The following is a 21,758-nucleotide window of genomic DNA, read 5'->3' as shown; positions in this document are numbered from 1 at the left end:
ACAATCCACATCTCAATTTTCTCTAGGCTTAAAAATCATTCTTTAACCAATCATCTACACTGATTTAAAGTGGATTTAACATGTGACATCAATAAGGGATCATAGCTTTCACATCTGGTCAGTTTATGTCATGGAAAGAGCAGGTGGTTCCTAATATTTTATATACTCTGTATATAGTATATATATACTGTATATAGTGCCTTGCAAAAGTATTCAGACCCCTTGGATTTCTTCACATTTTATTGTCACAAAGTGGGATTAAAATGGATTTGTTATTTTTGTCAACAATCTACACAAAATACTCTGTAATGTCAAAGTGGAGGAATTATAATTTTTTGATATATAAAACATTCAATAACTAAAATATTGTCCTGGCATGAATATTCGACCTCTTTGTTTAGGCAAGCCTGAATAGTTCAGGGGTAATTAACAAATCACATAAATTACATGGACTCACTGAAATAATAGGGGTTGACATAATTTCTTTATGACCAACCCTTCCTATGTCCTCCATGCATACATCTGTAAGGTCCTCAGTCAAATGTTGAATTTCAAGCACAGATTCAACTACAAAGACCAGGGAGCTTTTTGAAAGCCTCATACAGAAGGGCAGTGATCGGTAGATGGGTAACAACAACAAATCAGACATTGAATATCTCTTTGGTCATGTTAATAACTATGCTGTGGATTATGAATTAAACCAGACACATTAAAGATAGTCATCTTTCTGAACTGAGCTGCAAGACAGGAATGAAACGGCTCAGGGATGTTACCATGATTTTAATACAGCTACAGAGTTCAATGGCTGTGATGGGAGAAAACGGAGGATGGATCAACATTGTCGTGACGCCACAATAATGACCTAAATGACAGAGAGTGAAAAGAAAAATACATGTATACAGAATAGAAAATATTCCAAAAAGGCACTAATGTAATACTGAATAAGAAGAAAAAACACAGCAAAGGAATACACTTTGTGACCTAAATGCAAAGCCTATGTTCGGGGCAAATCCAACACAACAACACTGAGTAACTGCTTCCTTATTGTCAAGCATGGTGGTGGCTGCATCATGGTATGGGTATGCTTGACATTGGCAAATACGGTTTTTTTTTTCAGGATAAAAAGAAACAGGATGGTGCTAAGCACAGGCAAAATCCTAGAGGAAAACTTGTTTCAGTCTGCTTTACACCAGAGACTGTAAGAGTAATTCACCTTTCAGCAGGACAATAATCTACAAGACAAGGCCAAATCCACACTGGAGATGCTAACCAAGAAGAACGTTCCTGAGTGGCCAAGTTACAGTTTTGAATTAAATCTGCATGAAAATCTATGGCAAGACATGAGTTGTTGTTTAGCCCAGATCCCCAACAGCTTGATAGAGCTTAAATAATTTGTTAAAGAATAATGAGCAAATATTGCATAATACAGTTGTGAAATCTCTTAAACAGTAGACTTACCCAAGAAGACTCACAGCTGTAATCAATGGGAAAGGTGTTTCTAACATGTATTGACTGAGGGAGTTGAATACTTATGCAACAACTATATTTGAGTTATTTCATTTTTTGAATTTTTCTTCCACTTTGACATTACAGAATATTATGTGTAGATTGTCGATGGAAAAAAGACAACTCAATCTATTTTAATCCTACTTTGTAACACAAAATGTGAACCTTTCCAAGGGGTCTGAATACTTTTACAAGGCACTGTGTATATATTTTGTTGTTGTTGTTGTTGTTGTTGTATATCTATTTTTATATAAACGAGCTTGGGTCCAAGGGCTCCAGGAGACCACCTACAATTTCTATAAGAGGATAACATGAATATAGCTTTGATACATAGGCTTACTGCACACACTACACCAAGAGAAAGAACAGTAAATAAGACTGCTACTATAGAGTATCGGGTATTCAACTCTTACCTTCTGAGGTGCGGAGGCTGCTGGTTCTGTTCTACCTGATAATGAATTGCACCCACCTGGTGTCCCAGGTCAAAATCAGTCCCTGATTAAAGGGGAAGAATGAAAGAAAATGCAGTGGAACTGGCTTCAAGGTCCCAAGTTTAATTTTAGGGCTACAGAGGATAAAGCCTGCATATGATGTGGGATGTGCCACCATACTCTCCTGGGGTCAAATGCCCTTGGGGTTACATCAAAACACTCTATACCAGCCATGTTCATGTGCTTTCTATTTTTTTTCAGTCAGTGTGTTTTCATGTAAGTATAAAAATATCCAATCTATTGTATTCAATTCAATATATTCATAATAGGTATTCATATGTCCTGGAGGCATAGTTATGGGATACTGAACAAGCACATTGTTTTCTTAAAATTTTGTTTGAATAATGTATGAAGTATCTTGGTCTCGCATCATCAGTTCTGCTGCTTCCATGTAGAGTACAGGACTGAGATGTATTTCGGGGATCCTGGTTATGAGTAGAGTAGAGTATGCAGGGTCAATGTCGTGTTGACCTTCTGTCCCTTTCAGGGTGGTCACAGAGAGAAATGGGACTGCAAAGTGTGTTTGATTTTCAAAGCAGTGTGTCCCTGAAATTGTCAGTCTGGTTTTGCAGCAGTGGATGACTGGTTTGCAGTCAGAACTGAATGTGTCACACCACAGGACTGCCAGTATCTAAATTAACCATCCGAAACACACTGCTGTGCAAATCAAATAGAAAGTGCAATCCGGAAGACCACTATCTGCAGTTGAATAAATCCCAGCCACAGTCCATTAATTTCCATTTTTGTACATAATGTCAAGGGGGACATTGGAAGTTGGAAATGGGCGTGCAGCCTTCGCACTGTAGTAGTCAAACAATAAATAATGCAAAACTGTCTTGAGGAGAACTAAAACGGAGTGTGGAGACGGCAGGGACTTTGCACTGTTTATTTGGATTGTGAAGTCATGTGATCTGAATCCATTAAGTGTGTACAAAGTGTAAATTCAATGTAAGAAACAGGGTTTACAAATATGTACAACACATCTTTATGGTTCAATTAGTTGTCATTTTCATAGATAAGTGGTCGATATATGGAGGTAGATATCCGCCAAAATAGATTGTGAGTCACCTAAATACGTGTAGAATATGTTAAGGGCAGATATCTAACTCCATATTGGAGGTTGTACCAAGATGTAGCACTATTGTCCATGCACTAAACAGCAGTCTTGCGCGTTACAGCATTGAGAAAGACAAGCAGCATCAGAATAAAATATAGGTTTCCGGATGCTTGACATTTGGGATAGAGAGAAAGTCCCTATAGGAAAAAAGCAGAAAGTACAGTAAACGGTTTCTTCATATTCCTGAAGTTTCAATGGAGTTCTGTTGAAATTTAGTAGCAACATTCATATTAAGACTAGAGAACAAATGATATAGCACAGTTGTTCCAAGTTATAGCAAAATATACGATTAAACTCTTAATTGTGCAGAAGATCAAGTATGCTGTTCTTTGATAATAAGAAAACAACTTCAACCTATCAGGACTGTGAGAAAACTTACCCCAATGGTAAAAAGGAGAGAAAAAATGAAAATGAAGGAGAACAGAAAATACAATATTGGTCCTTTTCAACGAGTATGGATCAAAAGGTAAATCATGATAAACGTACATGGCTATTGTCTCCAGCTGCAGTACCACAGAAAGTAAGACTACGTAAGATATCTTAACTACCTTAACATTATAATAACATAAATGACACTTATTTAGACTAATCTTCAGCTCAAAGCTATCCCATGGTTTTACATTTTCCAAAACGTAAGTAAAGTTATTTTTCGTTCTTCTAATGTGCAATATATTATCAAATTAAATTTAAAACAATTTCCTCATATATAATATATTAATTTCCTTCAACTATGCAAACACCAAGATATTTTTCACAATAAATATAGGTGAGTGGATATAGGTAGTGACATAACATTTATACAAAATAGAATCAAAACAAATCAAAATGGCAGAGACGTTTGGAATATGTATCCCTGTTTGAGTCGATAGACAGAGATCGTAAGCTGGTAGTACCAGAGGTCAACTCCCGTACTGTGATGTAGACTGTAATCGGAATACACATAGCACCGTGATGACCCAGAAAAAGCCCAGTTTGTCATGATGTAGTACACGGCTTTGTACTGTTGATGGTGATTGTCACTTCTTTGATCCTGAAGGAGAAAAGTAGAGCATGGAGAAGCTACAGCGTAAAAGACATAGAAAACTGTGCTGTGTAGCTGTAAATGCGGGTTTTGTTGAGTTGACCTTCATGACACCCACATTTGAGTATTAAAGGCAGAATTAGAGGCTGTGTCCAAGGAAGAAGACACACACACGCACGCACATGCACACACACAAACCTGAAAGTCCATCGGTCTGGACAGATCATGTAGCGGCATTAGTTGAAGTTCAAGTCCTTTAACTAAAGTGCCTGTAGGCCAAGGTGAAGGAGCAGGAGTCAGGGGTCAGGGATTTTGGAATGAATCCATACAGTAAATCTATGTGTTTGACAGACACATAGGGTGGGCCTGGTGGGTGTGGCTTCCGATGCTTCATGTGTTGGCGTTGCCAGCTGCCGATTGGTTGTCCTCAGCGTGCTTGAACATCAGGATGGAGTTGTATATCTTGAGGGCAGGACCGAGTTTCACGCTCATGATCTTGACGATGTCGCGCTGGGTCAGCAGCAAGAAGGCTTTCCCGTCAATTTGCTGTTGGACGACAACCAATCAGATTACAGCATGGGTCAACAGCTGATATACAGTCAATTGAACCCAGTGAGACTTAGAAAAAAAATCCCTCTCACTCTCTAAGGGCTACAGATCTTATCTGCCACTATACAGAGAGTATGAGCCGTTTGATCATGGTGAATGCTTGTTCAACGACTAAACGTGCAACTCACATTTTGTGTATGTAAAAAGCACAACTGTGGAGTGTTAACTGCGATTGGTGAAAAAGTGATTTCAATAACCAAGAGAGCAATGGCAAATACTAGAGTCAGATTAGCTGAGGGAAAGATGGCTGTGCTCGGAATGCTAATCGCTACTGCTACTAGCATTTAATGAATTGCTTTGGATTCCAGTCATGTCTCCTTACCTCGGTATAATTATCAACTCAAACAAACCAAACATAGTGGCCCAAACATAGTGGAGACGAAGGAAGAGAATCCATTTCTCTGAGTGTTTTGTTGCAGACGGCAGCCTAACAACTATACGGGCAAAGGCTACTCCACACCTGTTTCGCCGTATGGAGGAGGGCCAGCATTAAAACTATTTAGATTACTTCGGACGGGGGGGACTAGAGAAGGACTAGAGGGGACTAGAGGGGGGCCAGATGGGACTAGAGGGGGACCAGAGAGATACCAGAGGGGATTAGAGGGGGGCCAGAGGGGACTAGTGGGGGGCCACAGGGGACTAGAGGGGACTAGAGGGGGACCAGAGGGGACTAGAGGGGGGCCAGAGGGGACTAGAGGGGTTCCAGAGGGGACTGGAGGGGGGCCAGATAGAGACCAGAGGGGACTAGAGGGGGGCCAGATAGAGACCAGAGGGGATTACAGGGGAGCCAGAGGGGATTAAAGGGGACTAGAGGGGGGCCAGAGGAGACTAAAGGGGGGCCAGAGGGGACTAAAGGGGGGACAGAGGGGACTAGAGGGGGACTAGAGGGGGGACAGAGGGGACTAGAGGGGGGACAGAGGGGACTAAAGGGGGGACAGAGGGGACTAGAAGGGGGACAGAGGGGACTAGAAGGGGGAAAGAGGGGACTAAAGGGGACTAGAGGCAGGCCAGAGAGGGGCCAGAGGAGACTAGAGGGGGGCCAGAGAGGGACTAGAGGGGGGCCAGAGGGGACTAGAGGAGGAGAGCGAGAGGGGACTAAAGGAGGGGGACCAGAGGGGATTAGAGGGGGGCCAGAGGGGACTAGAGGGGGGCTAGAAGGGACTAGAGGGGGGCCAGAGGGGACTAGAGGGGGGCCAGAGGGGACTAGAAGGGTTCCAGAGGGGACTAGAGGGGGGCCATAGGGGACTAGAGGGGGGCCAGATAGAGACCAGAGGGGACTAGAGGGGGGCCAGATAGAGACCAGAGGGGATTACAGGGGAGCCAGATGGGATTAAAGGGGACTAGAGGGGGGCCAGAGGAGACTAAAGGGGGGACAGAGGGGACTAAAGGGGGGACAGAGGGGACTAGAGGGGGGCCAGAGGGGACTAGAGGGGGGCCAGAGGGGACTAGAGGGGGGGCCAGAGGGGACTATAGGGGACTAGAGGCAGGCCAGAGGGGACTAAAGGGGGGACAGAGGGGACTAGAGGGGGGACAGAGGGGACTAAAGGGGGGACAGAGGGGACTAACGGGGGGACAGAGGGGACTAAAGGGGGGACAGAGGGGACTAAAGGGGGGCCAGATACAGACCAGAGGGGATTAGAGGGGGGCCAGAGGGGATTAAAGGGGACTAGAGGCAGGCCAGAGAGGGGCCAGAGGAGACTAGAGGGGGGCCAGAGGGGGACTAGAGGGGGGCCAGAGGGGACTAGAGGGGGACCAGAGAGATACCAGAGGGGATTAGAGGGGGGCCAGAGGGGACTAGTGGGGGGCCACAGGGGACTAGAGGGGACTAGAGGGGGACCAGAGGGGACTAGAGGGGGGCCAGAGGGGACTAGAGGGGTTCCAGAGGGGACTGGAGGGGGGCCAGATAGAGACCAGAGGGGACTAGAGGGGGGCCAGATAGAGACCAGAGGGGATTACAGGGGAGCCAGAGGGGATTAAAGGGGACTAGAGGGGGGCCAGAGGAGACTAAAGGGGGGACAGAGGGGACTAAAGGGGGGCCAGAGGGGACTAAAGGGGGGACAGAGGGGACTAGAGGGGGACTAGAGGGGGGACAGAGGGGACTAAAGGGGGGACAGAGGGGACTAAAGGGGGGACAGAGGGGACTAGAAGGGGGAAAGAGGGGACTAAAGGGGACTAGAGGCAGGCCAGAGAGGGGCCAGAGGAGACTAGAGGGGGGCCAGAGAGGGACTAGAGGGGGGCCAGAGGGGACTAGAGGAGGAGAGCGAGAGGGGACTAAAGGAGGGGGACCAGAGGGGATTAGAGGGGGGCCAGAGGGGACTAGAGGGGGGCTAGAAGGGACTAGAGGGGGGCCAGAGGGGACTAGAGGGGGGCCAGAGGGGACTAGAAGGGTTCCAGAGGGGACTAGAGGGGGGCCATAGGGGACTAGAGGGGGGCCAGATAGAGACCAGAGGGGACTAGAGGGGGGCCAGATAGAGACCAGAGGGGATTACAGGGGAGCCAGATGGGATTAAAGGGGACTAGAGGGGGGCCAGAGGAGACTAAAGGGGGGACAGAGGGGACTAAAGGGGGGACAGAGGGGACTAGAGGGGGGCCAGAGGGGACTAGAGGGGGGCCAGAGGGGACTAGAGGGGGGGCCAGAGGGGACTATAGGGGACTAGAGGCAGGCCAGAGGGGACTAAAGGGGGGACAGAGGGGACTAGAGGGGGGACAGAGGGGACTAAAGGGGGGACAGAGGGGACTAACGGGGGGACAGAGGGGACTAAAGGGGGGACAGAGGGGACTAAAGGGGGGCCAGATACAGACCAGAGGGGATTAGAGGGGGGCCAGAGGGGATTAAAGGGGACTAGAGGCAGGCCAGAGAGGGGCCAGAGGAGACTAGAGGGGGGCCAGAGGGGGACTAGAGGGGGGCCAGAGGGGACTAGAGGAGGAGGGCCAGAGGGGACTAGAGGAGGGGGACTAGAGGGGGATTAGAGGGGGATTAGAGGGAGGCCAGAGGGGTACCAGAGGGGATTAGAGGGGGCCAGGGAAGACTAGAGGGGGACCAGAAGGGGATTAGAAGGGGACCTGAGGGGATTAGAAGGGGACTAGAGGGAGATTAGAGAGGGGCCAGAGGGGTCTAGAGGGCAACTAAAGGGGGACTAGAGGAGGGGGACCAGAGGGTGGATAGAGGGTGTGTCATCTCTTACCTCCTCTTTGAACTGCTTGGCTTGTTCATCACAGCCGTGAAGAGAGTGGATAAAGTCAGCCACCTGGACAAAGACATGTAGAAGACAGACACACTGGTTAGTGTTTGTGTCACGCCAGGGTCTGATTAGGGTGGGAAATCTATGTTTATATATCTTTGTTGGCCGAGTATGGTTCCCAATCAGAGGCAGCTGCCCTTTTCCCCACCTTCTGTTGTGGGATCTTGTCTTTGTGTGTTGCATGTGTTGCACTCCTAGCTTTACATTCGTTGAGTTGTTTATTGTTGTTGGTGGAACATTTAAAATGACCACGCTGCACCTTGGTCTTCATTTAACAACGGACGTTACAGTTTGGGAGACCATCTCAATGGAGAGCATCTGGTGGAGTTACCAGGGTAACACTTTGCTTGAACCTTCCCAGTCATAAGGCCAACACCACAAGTCATGACTGGTTATGACATCCGTTATGTCGTTGTTATGACAATGGTATATAGGCATTATGATGAGGGGTTGTAACTGTTGATGGAAAATCAACAGACATAAGGGGATCAGTGAGTGATGTGTGAAGCTATAGCCTAATTATTACCACTCAGAAGAGCAAATCATGTTGATATTGAGAACGTGTTTGCCTGTGGGCATTGACATTTCCTGATGCTCTAAAGAAGCTAGCGATATTGCCATTCCATCAATACAAAAAGAAAAAAAAAAGTGAAGGGATAGCGTTCAATCCAAAGCTGCACATATCCAGTGCCTCCTTTAAGCTACAGGAGTTGGAAAGAGTGAGAAAACTCAAACTTTCTGAAGAGGGGTTTGGAAACTTCCAATAATAGCCCAGGGTAGCTGGGGTTCTAGTGGGCCTGACTGCAGCTGTTACTGGGATGACAGCCAAGGGAATAAAGGGGGGTCAGAGAGCGTAAGAAGCTCCTGTATGATGGATATCGACTGCTTTACAACAGAAGACAATCTGCTGGAAGCCACTGACGTAAGACAATAGCCTTTAGAAAGCCTGTATCCTGCCAAAACATTGTCAAATGAGGCTTTTAAAAAATGGAATGAAAGAGATGGCGAGGCGTAAAGTGCCACAGGACTTGCTAGTGAAAATGACTTCAATTAAGTACCCCAAAAAACAACAAGGTAACTCTTCCTCCTCTGTCAGGACATTCTTACCGTAATGAAAACATGGAAATTAGTCATAAAGCTAAATTACCGGACACCAACAGAACAACCAGTTTATTCAGAGTCATATTGAACCATCTCAGTACAGTTGGCTGTAGCCTCGATGTTAGAGAAACGAGGCCAGTAACTGGAGGGTTGTCGGTTCAAATCCCAGTGCTGACTGCAAATGTATCAATTTTGTGCAAATGGGTAAAAAAAATATGTATTGTATTGAGCATGGCCCCAACAGCTAAAACAAAAGCCACACGTGAAGAGAACCCCGGCTGCATCCGTGTTACATGAGGGTGTGATAAACAGCTATTCAATATAGTACATTATGAAACAGCTGTTTGTTCCAGTCCAAGACCCTTAGGTCCTCATCTCACCCAGCTAACATCTCCCAAAATCTATTACCTCTCTGTGCATCACTGGCCAGTACAAAATAAACACAAATGTCCCTTTTCACCCTGTGTTAAGCACAGGACCTGTTTGAGTACTCTTAAAATGGATCCTTCCTGCCTTCCTTCCTTGTCGTTATCGCCGATCTGACATGACATCTCACACACATCCACATACACTGCATATGCACATGCAAATGCATAAGGACAACACAAACACACACACACATTTACACTCATCATATGCTGCTGCTACTCTGTTATTTATTGTACTTCTCATTATTATGTAGCCTGAATGCCTAGTCATTCTACCCTGCCTTCATTTACATAACTACCTCAAATACACTACATGACCAAAAGTATGTGGAAACCTGCTCATTGAATATCTCATTCTAAAATCACAGGCAATAATATGGAGTTGTCCCCCCCTTTGCTGCTATAACAACCTCCACTCTTCTAGGAAGGCTTTCCACTAGATGTTGGAACATTGCTGTGGGGACTTGCTTCCATTCAGCCACAAGCGCATTAGTGATGTCGGGCACTGACGTTGGGCGATTAGGCCTGGCTCGCAGTCAGTGTTCCAATTCATCGCAAAGGTGTTCGATAGGGTTGAAGTCAGGGCTCTGTGCAGGCCAGTCAAGTTCTTCCACACTGATTTTGACAAACCATTTCTGTATGGACCTCACTTTCTGCACAGGGGCATTGTCATGATGAAACAGGAAAGGGCCTTCCCCAAACTGTTGCCACAAAGTTGGAAGCACATAATTGTCTAGAATGTCATTGTATGCTGTAGTGTTAAAATTTCCCTTAACTCGAATTAAGGGACCTAGCCCAAACCATGAAAAACAGCCCTAGACCAGTATTCCTCCTCCACCAATACTTTACAGTTGGCACTATGCATTCAGGCAGGTACCATTCTCCTGACATCCGCCAAACCCAGATTTGTCACTTCAGAGTCCACTTCAGAGTCCAATGGCGGCGAGCTTTACACCACTCCAGCCGACCCTTGACATTGTGCATGGTGATGCGGCTGCTCGACCATGGATAACCAGTCCATGAAGCTCCAAACGAACAGTTATTGTGCTGACGCTGCTTCCAGAGGCAGTTTGGAACTCGGTAGTGAGTGTTGCAACCGAGGTAAGACACGTTTTTACGCGTTTCAGCACTCCCGTTCTGTGAGCTTGTGTGGCCTACCACTTCACGGCTGAGCCGTTGTTGCTCCTAGACGTTTCCCACTTCACAATAACAGCACTTAGAGTTGACTGGGGCAGCTCTAGCAGGGCAGAAGTTTGACAAACTGACTTGAAAGGTGGCATCCTATGACACTGCCACGTTGAAAGTCACTGAGCTCTTTAGTAAGGCCATTCTACTGCAAATGTTTGTCTATGGAGATTGCATGACTGTTTGCTCGATTTTATACACCTGTCAGCAACGTGTGTGGCTTAAATTGCAGAATCCACTAATTTTAAGGGGTGGCCACATCCTTTTGTATATATAGAGCACCTCGTACACCTGCATATTGATCTTGTACTGGTACTCCCAGTATACACTAAGTGTACAAAACATTTGGAACACCTGCTCTTTCCATGACATAGACTGACCAAGTGATGGACTGGGTGTATTGATATACCATTCAAAGTGTAATTAATACCTTCACTATGCTTAAAGGGATATTCAATGTCTGCTTCTTTTTATTTGTTACCCATCTACCAACAGGCCCTTCTTTGTGAAGCATTGGAAAACCTCCCTGGTCTTTGTGGTTGCATTTATGCTTGAAATGTACAACTCAACTGAGGGACCTTACAGATAAATTGTATGTGTGGGGTACAGAGATGAGGTAGTAATTCAAAAATGATGTTTAACACTATTATTGCACAGAGTGAGTCCATTAAACTTATGTGACTTGTTAAGCACATTTTTACTCCTGAACTTATTTAGGCTTGGCATAACAAAGGGGTTGAATACTTATTGACTCAAGACATTTCAGCTTTTAATTAATTTGTAAAAATTTACAAAAAAAACACATCTAAATTGTATTAGTTTTAAATTCAGGCTGTAACAAGAAAATGTAGAAAAAGTGGTGTGAGTAATTTCTGAAAGCACTGTATATCTGCAATGCAGAATCATGATAATGCAGCGCCCAAAGCTGCCGCCTTGAAGCAACTGGCCAGTAGTCTGTACTGAGGCAGACCTGGGCTCAAGTAATATTTGGCTTCCTTGAAATATTTTGAGTGTTTGATTGAGTCTGCCTAGAGTGCCAGATGGGTGGTGTTTGCACCTTTAATTCTATTGCTTTCAGAATCCGAATGACTATTTGAACCCAGGTCTGCAGTGGTAGGTCTATTCAGGAGGAATTATTCTGCTAACAATAGCTACAGAGGACTGCCTGCTACCTGAGTGTCATGTCAAATACCTGGCCTCAACATTAGAGAGCATAAATATCAGTCTGTATACAGCACATTATAGTGAGGAGAGGCATCTGAACTGAAACACACTGTAGTCTCCAGGACAGGATTAGTACAATTCTCTATTAGCTAAGTGCCATTTATGGAAGTTCAAAACATTCCATTACATATTTCTAGAGTGGGTTGGAATTCAATCAGAAATCTTAATTTGTGTTGGAATTATTCATGAGCGGAAACAGTTCTCCAGTTCCTATGAGGATGTTATTAACAATGAGAATACTTTGCATACACAAATCACCCACTTACTACCAACAACATCAATTTGTAGCTTTTGAAAAAAAATCCCAAACAATCATATACAGTGCACCCCTTGACTTTTTCCACATTTCGTTTTTTCCCCCTCAAAAATCTACACACAATACCCAATAATGACAAAGCAAAAACAGGTTTTTGAAATGTTTGCAAAAAAGCGTAAGTATTCAGACCCTTTACTCAGTACTTTGTTGAAGCACCTTTTGCAGCGATTACAACCTCGAGCCTTCTTGGGTATGACGCTACAAACTTGGCACACCTGTATTTGGTGAGTTTCTTCCATTCCTCTGCAGATCCTCTCAAGTTCTGTCAGGTTGGATGGGGAGCATTACTGCACAGCTATTTTCAGGTCTCTTCAAAGATGTTTGATTGAGTACAAGTCCTGACTCTGGCTCGGCCATACAAGGACATTCAGAGAATTTTCCCAAAGCCACACCTGCATTGTCTTGGCTGTGTGCTTAGGGTTGTTGTCCTGTTGGAAGGTGAAACTTAACCCCAGTCTGAGGTCCTGAGCGCTCTGGAGCAAGTTTTCATCAAGGATCTTTCTGTACTTTGCTCCATTCATCTTTGCCTCGATCCTGACTAGTCTCACAGTCCCTACTGCTGAAAAACATCCCCACAGCATGATGCTACCACCACCACACTTCACCTTAGGGATGGTGGCAGGTTTCCTACAGATGTGACGCTTGGCATTCAGGCCAAAGACTTCAATCTTGGTTTCATCAGACCAGAGAATCTTGTTTCTCATGGTCTGAGAGTCTTTAGGTGCCTTTTGGCAAACTCCAAGCGGGCTGTCATGTGCCTTTTACTGAGGAGTGGCTTCCGTCTGGCCACTCTACCATATAGGCCTGATTGGTGGAGTGCTGCAGGGATGGTTGTCATTCTGGAAGGTTCTCCCATCTACACAGAGAAGCTCTGGAGCTCTGTCAGAGTGACCAATGCCCTTCTCCCCTGATTGCTCCGTTTGGCAAGGTGGACAGCCCTAGGAAGAGTCTTGGTGGTTCCAAACTTTTTTCATTTAAGAATGATGGAGGCCACTGTGTTCTTGGGGACCTTCAATGCTGCAGACATTTTTTGGTACCCTTACCCAGATCTGTGCCTCGACACAATCTTGTTTATGAGCTCTATGGCCAATTCCTTTGACCTCATGGCTTGGTTTTCGCTCTGGCATGCACTTTCACCTGTGGAAGTTTATATAGACAGGTGTGTGCCTTTCTAAATCATGTCCAATCAATTGAATTTACCACATGTGGACTCCAATCAAGTTGTAGAAACATCGCAATGGAAACAGCTGAGCTCAATTTTGGGGCGGCAGGATAGCCTAGGGTTGGACTAGTAACCGGGAGGTTGCAAGTTCAAACCTCCGAGCTGACAAGGTACAAATCTGTTGTTCTGCCCCTGAACAGGCAGTTAACTTACTGTTCCTAGGCCGTCATTGAAAATAAGAATTTGTTCTTAACTGACTTGCCTAGTTAAATAAAGATAAAAAAATAAATAATAATAATTTCGAGTCCCATAGCAAAGTGTCGGAATACTTATGAAAGGTATCTTTAAAAAAAATGTTTATGATAAATTAGCAAAAAATTCTAAAAACCTGCTTTTGCTTTGTCATTATTGTGTGTAGATTGCTGTGGGAAATATTTTATTTAATCCATTTTAGAATAAGGCTGTAACGTAACAAAATGTGATAAAAGTCAAGGGGTCTGAATACTTTCTGAAGGCACTGTAAATCCTGGTCAACACACAACTTGATCCAAGTTTCACACTAACACACTGTACAATTCCAAGTGTGTGCTCCAGCCCAACAAATGCAAATCGGGGAGCCAGCTAAGCATTTCATTTGCCATCTTTGGGTGGTAAACGTCTCCAGCCAGTGTGTGTTAAAGCGTGACAGGAGTGGGTAGTGGACCAGGAAAAAGCCTGTTACAGACAGAGTCCCAGGTGAGGCTGGGTGATAGAGCAGCGGTCAAGGAGCAGTGTTTTTGCGAGGCTGTTCCCATGGCTGTTTTGTGACTACCAATACTCGCACGGACGGTGGCAAAATACATTCTTCTCCCCTGCGGACACCCTCTCTTTTCTGCTCTTAGGAAAATATGATGGGCTAGGAATCCAGGCAAAGGGGCAGAAACATTGACTTTTCCATTTGAAAGCACCACTTTTAAAGAACTTTGACTCTTGCTTTGAGAGACAGAGAGAGAGAGCGAGGGAGGGTGGGAGTAGAAGGACAGGTGTAACTTTAGTGGAATGAGAGCAATGATCCATATGTAGGATCTTAATTGGGATGGCAGGTAGCCTAGTGGTTAGAGCCTTGGACCAGTAAGGTTGCTAGATCGAATCCCAGAACTGACCATGTAAAAATCGGTCGTTCTGCCCTGAAAAAGGCGGTTAACCCACTGTTCCTAGGTCGTCATTGTAAATAAGAATTTGTTCTTAAGTGACTTGCCTAGTTAAATAAAGGTTAAATAAAATAAAAATAATTTGATCACTATTTTATTGCTGAGAATTTTCCTGTGCGGCAGGAAAAGAAAAGGGTGTATTTGAGGTTTAAAAAGGCTTCTAACGTTTGTAATTTCCACTTTGACATTTCAGTTTTGATTGGCCCTAACAAAACATTCATCAAACCCTACAAAAATGTCCATTAATTATAATCCACATAATACATATAAAATCTTACAGCAACAGGAAATGTACATCTGTATGACGGGGATCAAGGGCTGGCAGGATTATGAACCCAATGAACTAAAGACTAAGCCTTGCAGATAAACTAACTCCCAAGGAAATAGCTCCTAGGGTTCTTGTATCTTAATTAGAGTACGTCAAGCTTAATGTTGAAAGGAAATGGCATTGCTAGCAAACCAGTGTGATGTTAGCAACGCCAAGGCCAGGAGTTAAATTCCCACAGGGATCACATAGACAAACTAAAAATGTATGCTCAAGCTTTGGATGATAGTGCAATGCTAACCCCACCCAATTAGCTAGTGGTTAGGTTGGAGAAGTGATGGCTGATGGAGATAGTGAAATGTGCCCATTCAGCACTGCTCAAGGCTATTAAGCTATAGGCTCACTTTATAGAACCTCGGCTAAGGACTTGATTTAAGGGACGTGGGTGGTGAAGTATGGATACATCTGTAGTCTTAGGGGGGGTTAGTGGGTGTTATAAAAACCTATATAAGCACTGCTCCTCTCCCTCTAGTCGATCCCTTTACAGTTCTGCTCTCTCCCTCCCCTTTTCTCTCTACTGCAATCTCGCTCCTTCCACTCTGCCAAATCCCCACAACCGCCAAGATAAAACATCTTCTGGTACAACTCAATGACATTCTGTGCTGCCCCCTCTCTGCAGGTTGCAGTCACAAGACAAGCCTGGGCCACATTTGGTAGGCACAACACTGTTGCAGATAGAACTGACAAGATGCCCTTTTCTACACGTCAGAGGGGTTTGTTTTACAGTACATCATATAGTTCTATCTGAACGTGCCACAACACTGTGCATTGCTTTTGTGAGTCTTGGTTACCTCTATTGGACCATCTCTCATCAGTCTGTGCTCCGAGGGGGCCCGATCCCTCAATCTTCCTCTCTCTCCTATTGCTCTCCTAACTATCTTCCCTGTAATGGTGCACATTGATACAAGTGTACAGTTTGCACATTGATACGTGTACTACGGTGCTTGGTTACTGTAATAAAGCACGGTTAACCCGTTTCTTAACATGGTGAACGAATAGGCTAACTAAAGCCACAGTTGCCTGTGTCTCTGTTCAGTGCGCCTGAGTGATGAACTGAAATGACGGTTACTGAAATTTCGCCGGTGGTTCCATTATTTGACTTCCATTATTATAATTTTTTTCTGTGAGCTCGATTCAGTTTATCTAGAGATAAATCGGATCAAGCCTGAACTGTGCGATGTAGTAGGGAGTTGTAGTTCCAACAGGCCAATACTGTAGTTCCAACAGGCCAACATAATTGCCACGTTGTCTGCGCTACTAACTACAATGACCATAATCCATTGAGCGCCGGCCATTGAGAGACGGACAGAAGAGCGCACGATCAAGAAAGAAGACAGCACATGCTAAGCAGATTCTTTTAGAGGTATCTCTACCTGAAAATACATGATCTAAGTGATTGATAGTTAGTATTCAGCTGTCATAAAAGTATGCCTTATTTACTTTGAAGAACTACTAAAATAGTGAATTGGTCAGACAACAGAGATGATGACTTGGAATGAAATAATAACAATCAAATAAAACAAATGTTATATACACACCAAATGCATAGTACAGTTAATGTCTAAAAATATAATCGAAACCGTATTTGAAAACTGTGATACATTTTTTTATGATCAAACCGACCTCAAAAAGCACTAATCGCTCAGCACTACTATTCAGTCTTAACTCATAACATCTTAACATTCCCCATCCCTTCTCTCGCTCTCTTTCTTTCCCTAGGGGTACCTTGTTGCCCCCCCTTTTCTCAACACTGCCGTGGTGTTTGGAAATAACTCCAACCCGTTACAAATGGTGGGTGACCTATTTGTCGTTACCATTGGAGATTAGGATTGGGCGGTATCCAGACTTTCATATCATCATACCATCCTTCTCTCACCCTGGGATTTACCGTATTACCGGCTTAGTACACAAGGGAGCCCCAAAACCGCAAAAAAGTCCTTTGAACGTCTATTACTAGAATGCTAACAAAATTAGCACAAGTAATTGATAATTTCCATGGAGGCTGCTAGCTAAATATGCTAACAATTGCCAAGTCAGGGAATCCAGCTCCTAAAGTTATACATATATAGGTAGGAGCTACCGAAAATAATTTCTGGTGAGTTTAGACATTTCCAAGCGAATGTGAACGAGAGACATTGTACAAATGACCAAAAGTTTTGACGCATGCTTGTCTGAAGGAAGAGCAGTACTGGATCTCTAACAGCATGTCTACACACCGTCTCTGTGTGGAGTCTGGAGTCGCTAGGGCAATGGGCCTGCCTGCTCTGCTCAGAGAAGATAGGCGAGCAGCAGATCGGCCCAGAACAGAGAGGAGAAAAAACGCAGGAAATCAAGATATCAGTGGCAGCTGTACAAATAACTCATCTAAAAGGGCTTTGACTTCTCAAACTTGGCAAAAAGCTAACACAATATGATGCCCCGTCACCTTATTTATTCAGCCACTTACTTAGATAGCAAGTTAAACTTAGGGGTTGTGTTAATGCAGAATTCTGCATTTTCACGCAGGAAAAAATATAAATGTAAACGCAGATCTAAAATACTTCTTATTGTAATTGTTGCTCTGCATCAGACTAATTTTGTGCTTCAGTTGTACTTCTAAACTCGGATAAGAATTCACAAAAGGGTATTCTATCAGCAGACAGTGCTCTGACTGATGTGTTGCTACTTTTCTCTGTACTTCTCTCTTGTAGCCAGGCTATTTTCTCCGGTCAATGCAAGATAAACTTTAATATTTATATTTTACCCCCTTTACGAAGGTCCTGGAGTGGCCTAGCCAGTCTCCAGATCTCAACCCCATAGAAAATCTTTGGAGGGAGTGTTTCCCAGCAACAGCCCCAAAACATCACTGTTCTAGAGGAGATCTGCATGGAGGAATGGGCCAAAATACCAGCAACAGTGTGTGTAAACCTTGTGAAGACTTACAGAAAACGTTTGACCTCTGTCATTGCCAACAAAGGGTATATAACAAAGTATTGAGATTAACTTTTGTTATTGACCAAATACTTATTTTCCACCATCATTTGCAAATAAATTCATTAAAAATCCTACAATGTGATTTTCTGGATTTTTTTTCTTCTCATTTTGTCTGTCATAGTTGAAGTGTTCCTATGATGAAAATTACAGGCCTCTCTCGTCTTTTTAAGTGGGAGAACTTGCACAATTGGTGGCTGACTAAATACTTTTTTGCTCCACTGTATACTTTATGCTGTCCAAGCCTATTGGAGATGCTCAATAGCGGTGTGGAATGGAGAAGGTGTGGTGTGTATGTAGCGAAAGCTGAAAAATCACTTTGGGTCCGGTAGCCGTCCTCGTCTCATCAATCAAAGTCACCCGTAGATGGAGAGAGTGCTTAGCAACCACAGGAGGATCATGGCATGGGGCACGGCAGACCTTGGCATTGGCCACATCGCACATGCCATTTAGACCGGGACGTTGTGCATGTAAATTCATTCTTAGAGTGGAGCGGTGCCCGCTGAGGGATCCTGACATTTAATTTGTGTCTCGTATTCTAACCAGAGAGGGAAACTTCCAAGGTTGTTTTTTTTCTCTCTCGAGTGACAGCTGACATTTCAATTGATTTGGACTGATATCAATTTGGCTTGACAGAGGAGGTTTGAAACAATACGAGAGGACTGACAGACTATCAATGGAGTAGACATACGATAAATTATGAAGCACAATGCATTGAACCGCATAAATAAAATGGTTAAAAACATTATGATTCATAGACCTACACATTAGCGTCATTGCATTTCTCCTTATGTTCATAATTCCTCAACTGTAAATAAACAGTTGATCATATCTGGTATGATTAGACACAGTGACCCCAAGATTGCTTATTTATTCTGTCCACACACACACACACACACACACACACACACACACACACACACACACACACACACACACACACACACACACACACACACACACACACACACACACACACACACACGTCTATTTACAACTAGGCTCTCTGGCTGCAAGGGTCAAAGTTTATTGTCACACCTGGTTGCTATGGTGTCAAGCTCTCTCTGGAGCGTGAAAACTGACATCAGCAGTAGAAGAGAAATGACAAAGTGGAAACAGACAAGACAGTACTGTATGTGAGGAGACTCTGGTTCACTATAAACCCAACTGACAGACAACTGGGTTAAGGTTTTCTATAAGTGAAGTCAGAGGCAATAGAATCCCAGCACATTGCAAAGCCACATGTAGAGCAATCTCAACAATACAGGGATCTATACCAGATGATGAAATAAACTAAGGTGAGACATCCTCAAGCATATGTCAACGGGTCTGTGTGTGTGTGAGTGTGTGTGTGTGTGTGTCTATGCGTGTGAACTGTATGAGTTTATACAACGGGTGGGTCTAATCCTGAATGCTGATTGGTTAAAACCACATTCCAGCTGGTGTCTATTCCACAAGTTACCACCGGCTAAATCTATGATGTTAAAATGCCTATTTACTCTGTTCCATCTGACTGCGCAATCCACTGTCTCATCAGCCCAGCCAGTCTCATCAAGCCCAAACTTGATCTCCACTATAAAAAGCATATAGACATTATCTCACGTTTCTTTTAGACTAACATTTAGTTTTCAACAGTGTAGATTTGTATAAACCTTGCTGTTTGTCTCTCTGACATTTTCAACATTGTTTCAATATTCAAATTCGATCTCCAGCTGTCCCATTGTAATGAACGTGTCGGGAGTCAGGACGAGACAAATAGGCAGGCAGCGTTTCTCAGCCAGTCAAAATCATGAGTCAGCTGGCATCATTTTATGGATATATACAAAGAAATGTCAATTGAAAAAAGGTCAAATGAAACAAAGTGCAGTTAGTTTGCAGTCTTTCCAGCTTCAGTTTGAAGTGAATGTGTTAGCTGTGTTGTTGGCTAGCTCCTTTGAACAACAGTGTACTGACAAGTGAGACCATTTTCTTTGCCAGGTGAAATTGCGCCTCATTAGCTCAAAGTTATGGATGTACCCAAATAAATGTCACTAGGAAACAGCTTCAACAAATGCAAATGCAGCTACTTTGCTGTTACTCTGCCTGCACTTTTTGACGTGACTGTAAGTTATTTTCGTAGTTGGCTAGCGAAATGATACAACGACAGCCAGTTTGGGTAGAAACCCTAGAATTGTGTCAGGACTATATCTTGTGGAAGGATGAAATAGTATGAATAAATTAATCAAAATAAAAGTTTTATTTATGAAAATGTCAATAATATAGTAATAATGCCCTCGAAGCTGGTGTTTGGAGGATATATTGCCACGTCTTTGGCCTAACAACACCCGTGCCAATATATCCTCCAAACACCGGCTTCGAGGGCATTATCACTTAAATGTGCCACTGCTTGTCTCTACATAATTTGAACCATCAATTCACATAATCATGTGTGTATGTACGCAAGTACACGTGGATGTGTGTGTGCTCTCACCTCGTCCGCGGTCCAGTGGGCCACACGGCTGGCCTGTACTCCGGCCACTCCAGGCAGCAGCTTGCAGTGCTGCTCCCAGCATAGGGGCAGGTCCCGGCCAGGGTGGGCCGACATTGCCGACAGGAACACCGACTGGTGGAGGGCCTGCTGCAGGCTGTCCACGCTGTGCTCTGGAGGGGGAAGGGTGTACATGTCATTAGTGGGTTGCCAATGTGAATTTGTTAATGAGTGAGAAAGGGAAAAAGAGGGTGGGGAAAGAAAGAGAAAGTGAGCTAGTGAGAGAGTGAGGAGAGAGTGCCTTCAGAAAGTATTCACACCCCTTGACTTTTCCCACATTTTGTTGCGTTACAGCCTGAAATTAAAATGGATTAAATTGAGCTTTTGTGTCACTGGCCTACACACAATACCCCATAATGCCAGTGAAATTATGTTTTTAGAAATGTTTACAAATTAATAACGTAAATCTGAAATGTCTTGAGTAAATAAGTATTCCACCCCTTTGTTATTGTCAGCCTAAATAACTTCAAGAGTAAAGATTTGCTTAACAAGTCACATAATAAGTTGCATGGGCAATAATAGTGTTGAACATGATTTTAGAATGACTACCTCCTCTCTGTATACCATACATACAATTATCTGTAAGGTCCCTCGTTTGAGCAGTGAATTTCAAACACAGATTCAACCACAAAGACCAGCACATTTTCCCAATGCCTCAACAACGATGGTCGATGGGTAAAAACATTGAATATCCCTTTGAGCATGGTGAAGTTACTAATTACACTTTGGATGGTGTATCAATAAACCCAGTCACTACAAACATACAGGCGTCCTTACTAACTCAGTTACCAAAGAGGAAGAACACCACTCAGGGATTTCACTTTGAGGCCAATGGTGACTTTAAAACAGTTATAGAGTTTAACGGCTGTGAAAGGAGAAAACTGAGGATGGATCAACAACATTGTAGTTACTCCACAATACTAACCTAAATGACAGAGTGAAAAGAAGGAAGCCTGTACAGAATACAAATATTCCAAATCATTCATCCTGTTTGCCACAAGGCACTAAAGTAATACTGCAAAAATGTAGCATAGAAATAAATGTTATGTCCTGAATACAAAGCGTTATGTTTGGAGCAAATCCAACAACACATCACTGAGTACCACTCATCATATTTTCAAGCATGGTGGTGGCTGCACCCTGTTATGGGTATGCTTGCCATCAGCAAGTACGAGGGAGTTTTTAGAAGAAAAAAAAACAGAATAGAGCTAAGCACAGGCAAAATCCTAGAGAAAAACCTGCTTCAGTCTACTTTCCAACAGACACTGGGAGACAAATTCACCTTTCAGCAGGAAAATAGCCTAAAACACAATGCCAAATATAAACTGGAATTGCTTACCAAGA

General features: G+C 43.9%; 1 protein-coding gene across 5 annotated transcripts in view; it reads right to left on the bottom strand.

Moving 5' to 3' along the window:
- Positions 1–2,869: 2,869 nt before the first annotated feature.
- The window catches only part of LOC110489742 (lethal(3)malignant brain tumor-like protein 4), a 143,805-nt gene continuing 124,916 nt past the window's right edge, over positions 2,870–21,758 (bottom strand). For 4 of the 5 annotated variants that reach the window (XM_021562594.2, XM_021562595.2, XM_021562596.2 and 1 more), the window contains 3 exons: positions 20,358–20,527; positions 7,930–7,992; positions 2,870–4,681 (listed from right to left, as the gene is read on the bottom strand). In XM_021562594.2, the coding sequence (XP_021418269.2) occupies positions 4,526–4,681; positions 7,930–7,992; positions 20,358–20,527 (389 nt within the window). In that variant the 3' untranslated portion in view covers positions 2,870–4,525. The remainder of the gene's footprint in view (positions 4,682–7,929; positions 7,993–20,357; positions 20,528–21,758) is intronic. The other variant, XR_002468616.2, reaches the window with a different exon arrangement.

This window comes from Oncorhynchus mykiss, chromosome 15 (genome assembly GCF_013265735.2).
Source record: "Oncorhynchus mykiss isolate Arlee chromosome 15, USDA_OmykA_1.1, whole genome shotgun sequence".
NCBI lineage: Eukaryota > Metazoa > Chordata > Actinopteri > Salmoniformes > Salmonidae > Oncorhynchus > Oncorhynchus mykiss.
Note: the sequence above shows the minus strand (reverse complement) of the source record. Positions and strands in the feature narration are given on the sequence as shown.